The sequence below is a fragment of the Chrysemys picta genome, chromosome 9 (assembly GCF_011386835.1).
Source record: "Chrysemys picta bellii isolate R12L10 chromosome 9, ASM1138683v2, whole genome shotgun sequence".
Lineage (NCBI taxonomy): Eukaryota > Metazoa > Chordata > Testudines > Emydidae > Chrysemys > Chrysemys picta.
In genome coordinates, this window is record NC_088799.1 from 22,185,041 (window position 1) to 22,202,397 (window position 17,357).

Here is a 17,357-nt window from a genome sequence, read left to right on the forward strand (position 1 = left end):
TAACCTGTTTTGCATAATGTATATTTCAGCTGCTGGCTACAGCTATCTAGTACTAGGTAAAGATAGGTTGACCTGGTATGTCAGCATGAAATCAAAGAAATCAAAGACTGAAGAGAATTATTTGGTTATCTAGTCAGTCCTTGGTGCCCAGACAGATGTAGCAGATACTAAACTGATGAAGACACTGTGATCTCAGCCAAAAGGTAGTGAAGTGGTTAATTACCATACATGATACATTTAGTGTGTTAAGATTTTGACACATTTATATTTTTGACAGTTGGTGAGTTATTTGAATATTTAGCCACAGACATTAAAATATAAAAACATCTACTGTATGTGCCTGCTGATTCTAACAACAGTCATGATATTAGGATTCCCAGTGAATACTATATATAAGAATATCCTAAGTTCATGTCACATATACTTTATGAACTTACAAATAAATAGATCTACAAAAATCTGGTCTTGTCTCCTCTCTCTCTCTCTCTTTTTTTTTTTGTAAAATGCAATATGCAAAAAAAGCTCTTTCTGGTGATGAGAAATTAGGAATTGCACATTTAGTAGGATGAATATATTACTGGTGCAACACCTAAGTCAACCACTAGTCAACAAAAAGACATCATATGAAACAAAATTTTAAATTTTATTTTACATATTTATACATAAAACTTTCAAGGTAACTCTCTGAATCCAACTGAATGTTAATAGCACATTTAAAAATGAATGTCAGGTAGTCAACATTCACAAAATGTTGAAAACTGATTAAAATATACATATTACTGAACGCTACAATTTCACTATGAGGCAGGCATTTTTTTTTTCTTTTTACTTGTATAGCACCGTCAATTACAGTTTCTTTGTTTAAAACTACAGTGAAGAATAAAAAGTAGTCAATGGTAAAATACTGTTCAACTTAAAATCTCTAAACAAACAAAAATAAAGGTAAACTACCTTTTCTTCTTATCCATGGTTTGTAATGTTATAAGTACTGTACATTTTTGTAATAATATTATTAAAATGCCTGATATTTAGTGGCACAAATAAAAAATTAAAATAAATTAAGGAGCAGAGGCCAATCACTGGACATAAAGCTTCAGACATTATCAATGACTAACACTCATTTTCTTGTGCGCCACCTTGAGCATCAGCATTTGTACAACCACAGAAGCAAAATAAATGCTAGCGTATTCTGATGGCTTCTTGCTTTATTTTGCTGGCATTTTCTCTGCCATGTGCTTCTGCTGACTTTCAGCATGTCTGGGGAGGGGAAAAAAAGCTATGTTACTCACTACCAAGAAAAATTAAATGGACTATTCAACATCTTAAAACATACTTCAACCTAAATAAGGCTTCCCCAATGAAGAGAATATTAAGCAATCAAATATTACTGTGTTCAGATTAGCTTAGTGTAACCTTTCATGACCTTGGCCTGGTTACCTAGTGTACAATACATGTTGAGAGGAAAGAAACATTCCTTAGACTAAAGGAAACTCCTGGGATCATATAACCTGCAAACATTTTCCCTGCTCCCACCCAAGGAATTAAATTTGTTAGTTTCAGAACAATTAGACGGTATAACAAGCTGAGGAATTAGCCAGGAATTAGGGTTGACACTGCATCCCTTGCCCTTTGGTGACATGACAATACAGAGTAATATCACAAAGTGTAACAACGAAATACACTGATATAGAAGATGTCAAAGACACTTCTAAACGTTTAAACAATTTCATTTACTACTGATGCAAAATGCTTTCAGAATGCTGAAATGTTTTTGGAAGCACAGAAAAAGAAATAGATGGAACATCAAGCAAACACTGCAAGGTATACAATGATAGTAAGTGATGTAAATCATTGTGCAAATTCATATTCCTGCAGTACCCATCACAACAAAAAGTACATATAACATCCTAAATACTATTTGACAACACAAGCAGCACTCATTACTAGGAACTCTCAGAACTGATTACTGTCCAACCACTACAACTAGATAATCCACTGCTGTTTGTCCCAAAGTACTGGGTAGTAGAGGCGTTAGCTGCTCTACTTCAGGGTGTGGTCAGCCCTGCTCATGTGAGCCGAGTGCGACTGGTTCCAGCTGGTAGCACCCAACAAGGGCCCCTGCTCAAGTAATGAGCAAAGATCAACAACAGGGTGGAGCTGTGGCGGGACCAGGGGGGCGCGAGCACCCACTGGCACTGGGGAAAGTTGGTGCCTATGGCCATCATTGTACTAGGGTAAAGGATCTCCCACTGAGTGAAGGAACTACAGGTTGATCTCATTGCTATCAGTCCCTGGAGAGGTCTGCACTTGTGTTCTGCTTGGTAGGATACAGCCGCTCCTTAACAGACGACATTGCTGTGGACAATCAGATTTCACTAATGAGTGGTCGACAACAGATGCTATCCATACTCCCTGGCTTCTGGCTGAGCTGCACAGAGAATTTAACTGCCTGCTTCATGTGGCATATATAGACAACAAAGCAGCTTTTGATTCAGCTGACAGATCAGCACTTCGGTTTGCACCAAAAGGTCTTGGCACACCAGATATTCTGCTAAATCTGGTGCACGATCTTCACATCAGTACCAATGTGCTGGTCAACTGCTTTCACTGGATTTCTACACAACCTCAGACATGCAGTAGGGATGTATTCTTACCCCAGCAGTATTCTGTTGCGCTATCAAATGGATATTAGGACTTGCAACTCCACGTCGGAATCAAGGTTGGTCAAAAAGTGTTCACCGACCAAGACTACGTTGATGACACTGCCTTGCTTGTGGACAAGCCAGAGACTTTCAGCCCTGCTTTTCAAAGTTTCTAAGATGCCGCCCCCATTATGAGGTTGTACATCTCATGGCAGAAGACCAAGGTCCAGAACCTGAGCTGGGACACCAGAACCCTGATGCAGGTGGGTTGTATAATGCCATCAGCCGTGGTCATGGTGGCTCGCGTAACGCTTCTCAGAAGACCATGCATGTTTGATGATAATGGGGAGAAGTGCCTACAGGCCAACTCCAACCCCTCTTTCCTGTAAGTTCACCCAGGCAGGTGTGCTACTGCTGACTTGGAGGGGGCCCGGATGAATGCGAGGATGCCCAAATTGTACAGCTGAGAACCCTGCTCTGAATGAACTCACTGTGAGACAGCATGCAGGGGCAGATCAAGTATCTATTACTGTGAAAATCCTTCAACCCCCAAAGGTGGGACTATGTAATAGACCAAGGCCAGGCAGAGAATGTTCACTTAAATGGGAAATTCTCTGGCACATAACAATTATTTTGCATAAAGCTATGTTACAATGCACTTGGGATCTCTAACAGATATTAACTTGTGCATGCCTGAAAGGAGACTTTATAATTATTCAGCTCCACTCCTAACCCCAAATCCTCTTAAGTTTTACTGTTATTCTGCTAATTACCACATAGTGACTGTGCACATGCAAGATTTCTAAATGAGGAGGCTTTACTTGTGATTGCAACAGAGGTGAGCCAGGACTGCAATATTTAAAAGCACCCATAGGTGGCATGTAAACTACTTTGAATGATGGTATTTGACTTAACTACACTCCAATTACCATATCATTTATGACAAAACTTTTCCCAGGTAGTGGCTAACTGTATTTCAACCAAATATAATGCAACACAAAGGTCTTTAAAAAAAATAATAAAAATCAAACATTACACACCATTTCCCCCCTTTTCCATATCATCAAAATGGAGTTCTGAAAATATCATTTTAAAATAGACTTTGTTTAAATGTTTATTCAGAAAGATTTTTAAAAACTATTACAAATGTTTTTGGCGTCCCATACAATTTTACATGGGAAGTTTAATGCTGCAGTGCTGAAAATAGTAGCTCTGACCAATATGCACTGGAAATAATCCAACATCTTTTTAATCTTTATTATGCAGAAACCTTTAAAATCTGCCATAATATTATACAAGTTAAAAATATCCCTTAAATCATGTCAGAGACGATGGATTAAGTGGACTTAATGCCTGTATTCTGGCATGTTTTCTCTCAATCCACTGCTTAATATTGTTCTATCTCCTTGCAATCCTTCTGGTTGCAAAGTCTACCTCATCTAGCCTGCACCACACAAATCCTATGGGGATTTTTTTTTAAAACCTTTTTGATGTGTTGGGATTAAAACTTTCTGGCAGCACCAAAGCAGATTTATTCTTAACTAGCTTCTATTCTCTACCTTTCAGAAATGACAGTGCCAGACCTTGGTAAAGCAAACATCTACATTTTGGTCTCTAGGGATATGGAGTTGGACAGCTAGTTGATATTTCTCAGCAGAAAGTTGCTGAAAATATTTAGGATTGCCTGTGGCTGAATTATTTTGCTATTGTTGCAGAAATGGCCTTAAAGTACGGTAACACTGATGGAGACCATTGTGTAAAAAGATATCCAAAGAGTTAAAAGTCATGCCCTGAGGAAGATATAGTCCTGGCTCCAGCCTGCTGCTCCTCCCCAAAGTTAACCCAGGTTTCCCATTTCCGAGCCGTAATCATCTCTGAAGTTCCACTTATTTTACTGAGAGTGCTTTTAGAGAAAATTGTGGCTTAGTTTTAGACATGAATTGGGTCCAAGAATAGGAACCTTCATTTGGTGAATGATATATCATTAAGTAACAGCAATTACTTAAATACTATTCTGTATCGATTAGTAATTGATTTTTTTTTATTGCTCAAAGCACCCACTTACCTTGGCAGTGGGTTCTAATATAGATTTCTAAATAAAACACACAAAATAATGGTATGAATTGCAATAAAAACTATGTAATGGAGGATCAAAGTGGTAACTGCTCAAGTTTTTAATGCTTACACTGGTGATCCAATATGAATTTTGTAAAAGGAAGATTTGTTCATTTCAGCTGCTCTGTGACAGCTTACAGATACAGGGTTTACCCATCACCACCAACTTTTAGGCCTGCCATTCTCCCCAAATATTGCTCCAAAACATAGAAAGTATATTAAACTTGGAATATTCTCAGCAGCAGTGTTTAACAGAAGACTTTACTAACCTGGTCAAGTCTTCAATGTCTACCAGCATTGCATCCTGCTCTGTGTGCAATTCATCTCGAATAAGAAGCAGCTGCACCAATTCTTCATTCAAGCCTGGTACCAGAGACAAGGAGTTTATAATTTAATTCAATCATAGATTAATGATTAGGGAATCTGTTAGCTCCTCTTAAATCATTATGTTGCATATAGTAAACTACTGCTTACATGGAGAAGCAGAAAGATTCCCTATGTAAGGTTTTGGTCTCCATAAAAGGAAGCGTATCGCAAAATGGAATAAAAGTAGTGATTATCTATATTACTGATAGAGCTATAACAAATAACTACTATGGGTTTCATGAAATAACTGAATGTAGCATCCTCTCAATTCAAACTTTAGGTTTTAGCTAATCCATCTACTTAAAGACAGTTGGAAAAGACTTTTGGTCCGAGTAGCCTCTACTCACTAAGAAAAAATAAATCACTCATTAGGAAAAAGTGTGTGAAAAAATAACCTAAAGTAATCCCAGAAGAAGATGTCTCTAGAGCATAATGAGCTTCCTGGAACTCTCCCCTTCTCAATGCTGCCATAACTGCAAGCCTGACACTGTTCTGTAGCCCAGAAAATCTGCATCCTAATCTGAACACAGACCTTTTCTGTTCAAAAAGAAGAATGGAAATGAAACAGTGTGAAGAAAAAGGGCAGTATTTCCAAATAGCTCTGAGAGATGAAAGAGCTGTACTTCAGTAAAAGAAATCAGTGGCAGATTTGTGGTAATGGCAGACATCTTGAATACTACAACAGACTTTCTGACCTCTTGCAGCCTGTAAACAAAAACCTGTGGTTGATATCTACTTATAGGTTAAGGAATGTAGTGATTCTAAGCAAAAATACAGCCAACATGTGACGCAAGTGACAGTGGGTAACTATATAAATGTTACAGGATGCTTGTTCTGCTTTGCCTGGAATAAAATACATTGCAATTCAGAATGGAGTGCAGGTGGGTTCTTCCTTAATATAGCAAAATGATATGGTGAATCATTCTGGAGAGTGGTAGGGGACTACTGAGTTTCTGACTGACTGCTAGCTAATCCAGAAAACACCACAAAGGAAAGTGCACTTGCTCCTTCGTGTGCACACACAAAATCTGCCTTTCAAGCTAGAAGCCACACACCACAATTCAACAGATAACAGTAAACAGAAAGGGACCTGGGTGGGGAGCAGTCAAGAACAAAAATGATGCCTGAATGAAATGTTTAGAATAAAAATCTAGTGATATAGGTTGTGGTTCTGTTAATGATTCACTGTCCCACTCAGAAACCGAAAATAACTGTAGTTATAACCGCAGGCACGGAGGTAAACCTAAGTAAACAAAGTGTCCCAGCGTGCCAGCTGCTTACTGTGACGAGCTGGGACAGCAACTGTTGGGGAAATTTTTTGGGGGTGGGGGGTGGGAGAAGCTGGGGTCAGGGGAGTAACCCCTGTGGCTGTGTTAGAAACCGATGGCCCTGTGTCCCCGTTTTTCCTCGTTTGGTTTTCCCCCAAATCAGTAGGATTCTGCCCACTGATACCTAGAACAGTCAGTGAAAGTTTGGAATTGATTGGATGCGGCATTTAAAAATTATCACATTACATACAGACAGCAGTGCTGGTGAGTTGAGTTTAAGGCCCACACAAGTTCGGCCAAATATGATTTTTCAAGTTAATACATCAAAATGAACACACAAGATTTACTTTCTTCCTGTGGTAACATACATATTGCACTTTTTCCCACACCCAGGGCTGGCTCCAGATTTTTGCTGCCCCAAGCAGCAAAGGGGGTGGGGGGCTGGGGTGGGGGGGAGGAAGCCACGATCGGCGGCATTTCGGCGGCTACTCTACTGCGCCGCTTCATTCTTTGGCAGCAATTCAGCAGCTGGTCCTTCCCTCCGAGAGGGACTGAGGATCCGCCGCCGAATTGCCGCTGAAGACCCGGACGTGCCACCCCCTTCCATGTGCCGCCCCAAGCACCAGCTTGCTCCGCTGGTGCCTGGAGCCGGCCCTACCCACACCTAAGTTAATGTACTATAACTAATTAAAAGGAAAATACCAAATAATTAAAACAAAAGTCACTTACTTTCTATTTGTGAGTGGAGATCATTGACTATCACTTGTAGCTGCCCAATAGTCATATCTCTCAGGTCAGTGGGTTTTAAACTTCTTTTCATCAAGCATTCACTTATATGAGGCATATGTGGCAGCTAAAGATGGATTAAAAGCCTTTTAGGTTATTATTACTTCAAATGATTTATATTTCTAAATAAAAATAATAAAAAATGTGTTGACATTCCAAGTACTATCCTCCCCTTTCCCTATCCCCTACCATGTACATGCTTTCATGTAGCCATAGAAAGCCCATTTACTGAGACTTCCAAAATGAAAACTTGTGATTAATATTTAAGTCAACCTTTCAAAGGAAAGAACAAGGATGAATAAATCCTTTTATGAGAAACTGTCACAAAAATAATCATCATCCCCGTAGTTATAACCTTCTAGCTTCATCACTTCATTTCCCCCCACAGATATCACTCCATAAATGACCCAATACAGTGACCCATGTTGACTGCAACTACTGATTGAAATTTCATACCTAAATCTCTTGCCTTGTATGCAGTTATACATGGTAACTGCACATCCTTTGGCATATATGGATATTCCTAACTGAGCCATTTCTAAAACACTAAGAATCAAGCTTAAAACAAAGCGTTTAGCCACTGGACTGTATCTACATCATCACAATATAAACGTTGATGTGGCATTAAACTAGACAAGTGTCAACTTAAATAGAAACATTCTTGAGAAAAGTCATCTAAAAAGACAGCTGTTACCAATTACTGACAGTTTTAAATTAAGATACCATTTTAATTCTCAATCAGCCTTTATGTTTAACACAGGCAGACAGGATAGATGGATGAATGGTTAGCCTTAGTTTTTTGCTGCTCTTCAGAGAGTGATTTATACAATATAGAGCGAGAGAGATTTATTTGAAAACCATTTTAAGTCTGGGATTAATTTTTTCATATATTACATTGCTATAGATGTTGGAAGAATGACTATTGAGTTAAGGTCTCATCTTTGAAATGTACATTCTACTTTCAAGTACTTATTTTTTTGGTTTTCTTTTCATTTCTGCTTAGCAGAGTTTTGTTTCTGCTGCATTCTTTAATTACTAATCTGAACAGATTTGTGAATAGCGGTAGTAATGATTATATATTTATCTCTTAGTTTTCTCTCTAGATACACATTACACACACAGTTAAAAGATTAACAAAGGCTTATATAAAAAGTTAGTTCTAATTTACTGATAACGGGCAGATGCAAATTAGCTCCTAAAATAACATTTTGAAAGGCTTAAATGTTATTAAAAATTATATGCACTTTATTTTTCAGCACACACAGATATATTATTATATGTGAATAAATAGAACTTCACTCGTGGGTAGTTCCACTGACTGCAAAAACATCCTTTTGAAGTACACTGTATTGTCATGCCTTACTCCATTTCTGAATTTGAATATCTTTATTATTCTGTCAAATCTTCTAAAGCAGAGGTTCTCAACCTTTTTGAGATCAGGACCCATTTGTAAATGTTTATGGGCTGTGGTAACCCAGTAAATAGTCAGGGATGGAAGCCCTAGGGTGGTTTTGGTCAGGTCCTGCCCAGTGGCAGGTCCTGTGCTGAGGGGCTGACTGGGCTTGGCTCTCCGCTCTGGGTGTTGCAACCTCTGGGGTTGCAGAGCCAGTAAGGTTTGGCACTGCCTCCCCCCCCCGGACAAAACTTGTGTGAGTGGACTTGTCACCTGGCTCATGGGGTTGCAGTGCCAGTCATTCAAATTTGGCCTACCAGGACTCCCACCATCATGAGGGCTGGGCCAAACCTGACTGGCGCTGGTACCCTAGAGGTTGCAATACACGGAGCAGGGAGGTGAGCCCAGCCAGCCCCGTGGGACAAGAGCCACAGGTTGAGAAACCCTGTTCTAAAGTTGATAATTTCCAGCTGAATAACCTCAGATAATTTTGTAACAACTAGGAAAGAGTTTCCTAAGAATCTCTCTCACTCTCTCAAACACACTTATTTATTATTACTTATAAACAAATAGATACACATATATGAACATACAACCTCTAACTTGTAAGACACAGTTTGGCTTCATTATTATAAAATATTAAGTATGGATCTGATCCTGCAAATGTTTACTAGCAGGTGTAGTGCTTGATCTAAATAAGACTACATGTGGCAGTAAGCACTGCACCCAATAAAATGTGTTTGCAAGATAGCACCTTAAAGCTAGATGACGTTTCATTGAATAGAATTTATTTTCCCTACTTTCTCGGACTGTAATGAGCACTAAAAATTATTTTAAGTGCATTTTACTCTTTGTAAATAAAAAAATCCTTTGTTCATGTTGTTTTGCAGATATTTGGATGCACTAGTACAGAATTTGGATAACTGGAAAGAATTAGTTATTCTCAAGTGGTTAAGTATTCCAACAATAAAACAACAAATTAACAACATCTGGTGGTCATTGAATGCATACTGGCCTTTGGTTTGATACTCACAAGATCAGCTACGGGGGATTTTTTCCTGTTCTGCTTTTCCACCTCCACTTGCATTTTGGCCATTGGTTTTGCCATAGCCAAAGCCATTTTGGCTTCAGCTTGCAGTTTCTTTTGTCTAGTGAGAAAATCCATGTCATCTAGGGATTCGGATTCCTCTTCAGTAGTGTCTCTATCAGAGTAGGAGGAGCTTTGCTTGCTCTAAGAAAGTGCACACACATCAGTTATAAGTGTATAATAATGTTCACACTTCAAGATAGACAATATTGTAAGAAATTTTAGCTTTAAGCTTTAAAATTTTCATGTGTGCAAGTGGTGTGATTTCTTCAGGGGAGATGGAGATCATTTAATTTTATTTATTTGCTCAACAAAATGATTTTTAAATATCAAAAACCATTTTTCAAGACAGGAACACTTAAATGCGAATAGTAACTTGAGTTTTAGTTAGGGAGAGAAACCTGCTAGATCAGTGAGTGTTTGAAGGCGTGGATTGAATCAAACTCTGGGAAATCCCAGGGAGGCCCTTGGGTATTGTTAATATACGGGGAAAGAAGGAATTGTGGCAGATCTGCTAATTTCCTTGTTACAATAATGTTCAGAAGGAAGGGGTGGTGAGAAGCTGATGATGCTCCATGCCATCCCCTTCCTTACTGTTACCAGCCCATAAAAGGAGGGAACTTATTCACATATCTAGCACATCTGAGCTACCTAGGAATATGCAGTTTGTTGAAGCCATGTTGGTCCCAGAATATTAGAGAGAATGTGGGTGAGGCAATATCTTATATTGTATCTCTCACCAACAGAAGTTGGTTCAATAAAAGGTATTACCTCACCCACCTTGTCTCTCTATCTAGAAATAGTTTGCCAACTGCGGCCAGCAGTCAAAATATTTTTACAGATAATCAAGGACTGTTCTTAAGATAACAAGATGGTTATAAAAACTTAACAAGCTCCTTGTCTGCTTACATCATTGCCAGTTTATAACTTTTCCCAATCATAACTTAATTTATACCTATCTTAAATATATTAAGAATAGCACATGCATGTGCTAAAGAATTATTTTAAATAATAGAAGCTCATGTACATACGTGTGCTTTAAAATCTTTTTATTTCTTCAACAAGGCCTTTTGTGAAACTAGTTATCAGACCTACCATTGGAGACAAAGGTGTATCCAAGCTTGTTTCAGTCTTGCTGTCATCGGCATCGCTATCCTTGTCACTACCACTGTCATTTACAAAACAAATCTGCAGGTTCATCCCACTTTGTAGCCTGGAGGGGGAGGAAAGGGACAGGTGTTAGCATGCATACTCTCTCTCAACAACAAATCCAAAGTACTGTCACCAGCAATCACTGTTTCTTAACAAGATGTGCTAACATATTAGCAAATATAGGAGCTCTGACCTAAATCAACACTGAAGGTTTAACTGTCTCTATCAGCATATCCTTCTGAGAGCCAGACTTATTTCTAGCAGAAAACAAAATGCTAGAGTGCCTTAAGCACAAGTTATTTAACTTTTAAAAAGAATGCCGTCAACTTGATTTTTTTTTTCAATTTGTGTAAAAACAAAAAGTGTTTCCAATAGTTTTTTTTTTTTTAAGGGAAGTATTCATTGTGTCTAAAAACAAACATTCCCCATGGTATTATTTGAAACTTAAACATTGCAGCACTAAACTTGAAAGTGAAATTGACTATAAACAAAAGTGTAATTGACTTAACTGATTCTCAGTGTTGAAGAGGAGAAAAATATAAAGAGTAAACGAGGAGTATAGCGTCAAGTAAAATTCATTCACTTTTAATAAATCTAGGGTGTTCTTAGGAACACAGTGAAAGCAATATATTTAACACACTGGGCCAGATCCTCTGATGTGGCGTGGCTGCTTTGCCTTGCAGTGCTCATGAAACTTATTTATTTATTTGTATTACCCAAAGTGCCCAAGAACCCTAGTCATGGACAAGGACTCCATTCTGCTAGGCTTGTACAAACTCAGAGCAAAAATCAAGCCGAGGAGCTGATGGATCCAACACTGGAAGGAAGACCTCAGTACAAGAGAGATCCTCTGATGGCCGAGAACCCACACAGAAGCTCTTGTGCCACTCCCCATCCCTGCTGCTGGCACAGTTTCTCCATCATGCACTGATCTCCAGCAAAGAGAAGTTAAATTCAAGAACCAATTCAACAGCAAAGCCAGGAACAGAACACAGCTTTTCTCGCTGAAAGTCTTGTGCTCTACCACAGTACTGAAACACAACCGCTGATTTTAAATCGTAGTTCCTGTGTTTCAATTAAAAAGCTCGCCAATTCAGTAACGGTACTGTGCTTTTGCTGCCATCTGTTGTTGAATTTTAGTATTTCTAAAAGCTCTACACAGTTTGTCATTATACCTTTCTAGATAGAAAACATGCAGTTTGTAATATAATGCACAACTGCCGCAGTGAAATGATATTCATTGAAGGGTTTAATTTACAGTATTCCTATTAATGTCTTTGTATAACCTGACTGCCTTTCAGACCAGTTCCAATCTAGACATTCCCCTGCACCCCCACTCCTTGTTTGCTCGTCTATTATTGTAAACTCTTTGGGGGTGGGAACTGTCTCAAATGATGTGTTTGTACAGTACCAAGGGACTGGATCCCTGATCACAATTGTGGCCACTAGGTGCTACTGGGGTACAAAGTAATAGATGTGCCTTTATTGGCAAAAGGCGGCAAGGACCATTGTCGGTCTTTCTAACCTTCTGTGCTGTGAGAGATTTGCCCTTTCCAAGAACACTTACGCTCATTTGTCAACTGAGTTTTTTCCAACTTGATGACTTAGAACAATGTGGTTTCAAAATGCAGATAATAAGGCAGATCTCTGGGTGGGGGGTGGGGTGGGGTGGATTAACTGTTCTAATGCTGGGCTTTGCCCCACTTTTGCTCAGATAATGGTTATCCCTTTGAGTACTAAATTTATCAGCTGGGGAATTTTAGAAGCAGCATATGCCTTAACCTTATCAACCTTTAATTCAAAGATTCATGGAGTTTAAGGCCAGAAGAGATAATTAGATCATCTAGCCTGACCTGTATATCATAGACCATGAAATTCCATCCAGTTGCCCCTGTATTGTGTTTGAATAAAGTATAACTTGTGCTTGGCTAAAATTTATCTTCCAGAAAGGCATCTGGTTTTGATTTGAAGACATCAAGAGGATGGATAATCCAGCACCTACTGAGGGAGTTTGTTCCAGTGGTTAATCCCCATTACTGTTAAAAATGTATGCCTCTTTTCTAATTTGAATGTGTCTGGCTTCAACATCTAGCCATTGGTTTTTGTTATGCCTTTCTCTGCTAGTGTAAAAAGACCTTTAGTACCATTATCTCCTCCCTCCCCCCACCCCGCCCCAAAAGATACTTTATACAGTATAGTCAACTAATCTCAGTCTTCTTTTTGATAAATTAACCAAATTGGGATCTTTAAGTCTCTCATTGTAAGGCATCTTCTCCATTCGCAAATCATTTATGTGGCTCTTTCCTTCACTCTGTCAACATCCTTTTTAAAATGCTGACACCAACACTGGACGCAGTAATTCCAGAATCTGTCTCCCCAATGCCATATGCAGAGGTAAAATCATTTTCAGCTGTTTGTCCATTATGACCCCTAAATTCTTTTCGGAGTTACTGTTTTCCAGTACACGGTCCTCCATTCTGTAGGTATTCTTTGTTCCTATATATCTAACTTGACTATATTAAAATACATTTTGTTTGACTGGCTTACCAAGCAATCCAGCTCTCTCTCTATATGACTGCCTGGTCCTCCTCATTATTTATCACTCTGCCAATCTTTGTATCATCTGCAAATTTATCAGCAGTGACTTTATATTTATTTCCAGATCACTGATGAAAATATTCGTTAGCGTTAGGTTTAGTACTGATCCCTGTGGAACACCCTCTTTCAATGAAGATTCCCCACCAACAAACTACTTTTTGAAATGTGTCAGTTAGCCAGTTCTTAATCCATCTAATGTGTGCTTTATTGATATTGCATAATGTTTTTTTTATTAGCATGGCAGCTGTACTGAGTCAAATACCTTTCAAAAGTCTACATCTATCACATCTGCAGTTATTTTTATCAACCACATTTGTAATCTCATCAAAGAATAAAAGCTGTATTTTCCATAAAGCAACATTGACTGGCCTTAATTATATTACTATCCTTTACTTCTTTACTGGTTGAATCCTGTATCAGCTTTTCCATTATTTTGCCTGGGATTCATCTCAGGTAAACCTGCCTATAGTTACCTGGGTCATCCCATTTGCCCTATTTGAATATTGGCATGACATTAAAACTCTTCCAGTCTTTTGGAAATTCCCTGGTATTCCAAGATTTATTAAAAATTAACATTAGGGGGCCAGAGATCACCTCAGCCAATTCTTTTAGGATTGTTAGGTGCAAGTTCATTTAAGATGGAAGTTTATATATAAAATAACATCTGCGTACCACCCTCCCAGCTCCCACCACAACTTCCTAATCAGAACCAAGATACACAGGAAAACTAAAAAGTGTGTAGGAGATGTTTCTCCTTTTTAAATACAGGGAATTATGTTCACAAATTCCCATGCCTCAAAATGAGAATGAATCCTCTAGCTGGGGCCATTAGGATAGAAGAGCTCTTGTAGGATCAAGATCTTGTAGGATTCAGAAAGCGTCAAAAGGAAAATAGGAGAATTGCTTGGACAGAGTGAATGAGAAGGCATTTAAAACAACAGGAAATCACCTTAGCACCACTTTGTCTCTGTGGGAATGCAGACACACCTTCTCTTAGGGCAGGTCTTCACTACGGGGGGGAGGGGGGGGTGTCGATTTAAGATACGCAAATTCGCGTAGCTGAATTCGACATATCGGAGCCAACTTACCCTGCTGTGAGTACGGCGGCAAAATCGACCTCCGCGGCTCCCCGTCGACGGCGCTTACTCCCACCTCCGCTGGTGGAGTAAGAGCGTCGATTCGGGGAGCGATTGTCGCGTCCCGATGAGACGCGATAATTCGATCCCCGAGAGATTGATTTCTACCCGCCGATTCAGGCGGGTAGTGTAGACCTAGCCTTAGGTTAAAGCCTGTAATTCCTTTACATTCCTGGTAGAGGTAGTAACCAAGAACTCTACCCAGTAAAAAGTATGATACTACAGTTAATGGTTTAAGAGTGCACTTTGAAAAGCATTTAAAAATAGGCTGAAGTTTCCAGGTAGATCTGATTGCCTTCTAGCTTGACTGCTGCTGTGCCAATGGTCTCTGCATATTTCACTAACTTTAATTTCACTTTGAACTTTTATAACTTATAAAATTCTCAATGGCCTATTATGTGAACACTCTCTTTCAGAGAGGCAAGGAGCTCTGTCAGTCATTCCACTTGCAATATCCCATGCAAGGGCAGATACCATTGCAATCCCTACATGCAAAGGGCTTAAGACTGTTCCGTCCATGCACCCTCAGAGGTGCAAATCATTACAAAGGAGGTGGGGGAAGAAGCTGAGAGAATGTCTCCTAAGCTACAAATACTTCCTTCATCTTTTGAGCTCCCTCATGGAGGATGGAAGTTTTTGGTAGTTATCTCAATCAGAGGTGTGTACTGGGTAGGTAAAGAATTGTGCAGGTTTTCCCCCCACCCCCAATATTTTCCTATCCTACTCTTAAATTAAGGACTGCTGTACTCTGAAAGCACTGAGCCTGATTTATAGACACTGGGGTGTCTGCAGAGGAACAATTCAGATTTAAAGAAAGCTCGTTTCTATGCCCAAACTTTGCACATACTTTCTGTTCTTCCCAGATGTGTAGTTTCCATAAAGAAGCTGCGATTTGAGAATTATTCACAATTCTTATTTCACTAAGAATTTCAAATAAGAGGGAGAAGTAGACATATCACTACACACACAACATAGCGTAACTCACAATCACAGGCTCTGATGCATGTCATTCTTTATTCCTTATTCCCAGCAGATTTGCTTATATTCTATTTAGTGGGAATGGTCAGTAGAATATCATTTTCCATTTATTTTAATGGCTCTTTTGATGCATTATTAATATGCAACATAATGATAAATAATTGCACACTGACATTATACCACATTAGGTTTTCAATGGGTTTTAGGCATAAAGAATGAATTACAGCTACCCAGGGAAACCTGTAACAAAATACATTGTTCTACTTTGCTTAATATTGAATTGTTCAGAGAGGGAAACAGGTGTAACATGCTGGTTTGCTCAACTCAGACCCCTTTCAAAGGCACAACCTGAGCACTTCAAAAACACAAACAATAACAGAAAAGGCACACAGTTCAGGTTAGAGAATAAAGAGCTCACATGGGAGATAACTGTTAAAACTAGATTCTATTGACTTTGATATATTAAGAACAGCCGTATTATTCAGGTCCGATTAAAGTGCTACACAGATTTAAAGAAGAGACTGACTGTTAGGTTTAGCAAGTGATTACACTGAGAGGGGAATTTGCAAAATTGAGACATTGAGCTGGATTCTCCTCCCCTCCTTCCCCCCCCCAAAAAAGCCTCCTGTTAGGATACATGGCTGGAAAATAGAGAAAACAAGAAGCTTTTTCAGATGATGGCTTCTCAGATGTGTATATTGTCACGTCTCCTGTGGGCTGTTGCAGCTCAGTTTGCATGGAGACCTGTTTAGGGTTTTTATTTTTATGCTTGCATACATTGCCCCCAGCAATGGCCATTCAGATCTTATTCATAACACCTAAATAAAATTCTAGAGTAATAAAATGTTAACATGGATAAATGCCTTTACTGCCATTATTTGCTCTCACAATGAACATACTTCAGAACGCTAAAACAATATGAGACAAGAAATTTCTTGTTACATTAGAGCAGCACTGGCCTAGCTATTCATATGAATTCCCTACATTGCACACGTACAACTACAGTCTATTTTTTAACTCAATTTCACAAAGAAAAAGTAAATTTATCAACTAAAAGTTAGACTGAATGCACATTCATGTTATGACAGTAGCTATCAAAAACAAAAAATTCAGTAATGAAATGCACCTCACTGCACTCCACGATGGGAGTTCACCCTTCAACAGCAATACTGTCATTTTCATTATTTTCTGCCACAACCGTAAAATTCTTGGAATATATTTCATAGTGAACTGTAATATATCCACCACACTACTATCATGCATTATTTGTACTACAGTAGTGCCTAGAGGCCCCAGCCAGACTACAGTCCCAGTGATCTAGGTGCTATAGAGATAGAGGGAGAAAGAGAAGACAGTCCCTGCCCCAAGAGCTTGCAGTCTTAGACCCTAATCCTGCAAACATCTACACATGCATGTAGCTTTACTACCATGACAGACAGCAATGTGAATACTTACAATCAAAGTTAATCATGCATATAAGTGTTTGTAGGACCATGGCCTTAGCTTAAGACACTGTAGCGAGTGAGTGAAACAGCAGGGCCACTGTAACATGAGCATGTGCAGAATTTCTAGGCACAGGAAGGTTTTTTTGTTCGTATGCTGCTAACAGACAACTTTCATCATCTGCATTTTTTATTTTGAAGTTTTGTTTGAGAATTTCAGTCTCTTGAAAGATGCCAGATTAACAGCCCAGGCAATTCACTCCTGTATTCATTCTTAGAACAGGTACAGTGTGAGCAGCAGTGGTGCAAACTTCCCCATATGACTCTGTCAATATGTCTAAATCCTGATGCGGAGGGACCATCTCAAGAGGTAAAAGTCAGTCTCCATATCCAT

At 39.0% G+C, this 17,357-nt stretch overlaps 1 protein-coding gene across 5 annotated transcripts in view; it reads right to left on the reverse strand.

Annotated features, from left to right (window-relative positions):
* Positions 1-624: 624 nt before the first annotated feature.
* SCHIP1 (schwannomin interacting protein 1) overlaps positions 625-17,357 on the reverse strand; it is a 108,715-nt gene continuing 91,982 nt past the window's right edge. For all 5 annotated transcript variants that reach the window (XM_042853697.2, XM_024102592.3, XM_042853698.2 and 2 more), the window contains 5 exons: positions 10,753-10,870; positions 9,604-9,801; positions 7,121-7,244; positions 5,027-5,120; positions 625-1,257 (listed from right to left, as the gene is read on the reverse strand). In XM_042853697.2, the coding sequence (XP_042709631.2) occupies positions 1,206-1,257; positions 5,027-5,120; positions 7,121-7,244; positions 9,604-9,801; positions 10,753-10,870 (586 nt within the window). In that variant the 3' untranslated portion in view covers positions 625-1,205. The remainder of the gene's footprint in view (positions 1,258-5,026; positions 5,121-7,120; positions 7,245-9,603; positions 9,802-10,752; positions 10,871-17,357) is intronic.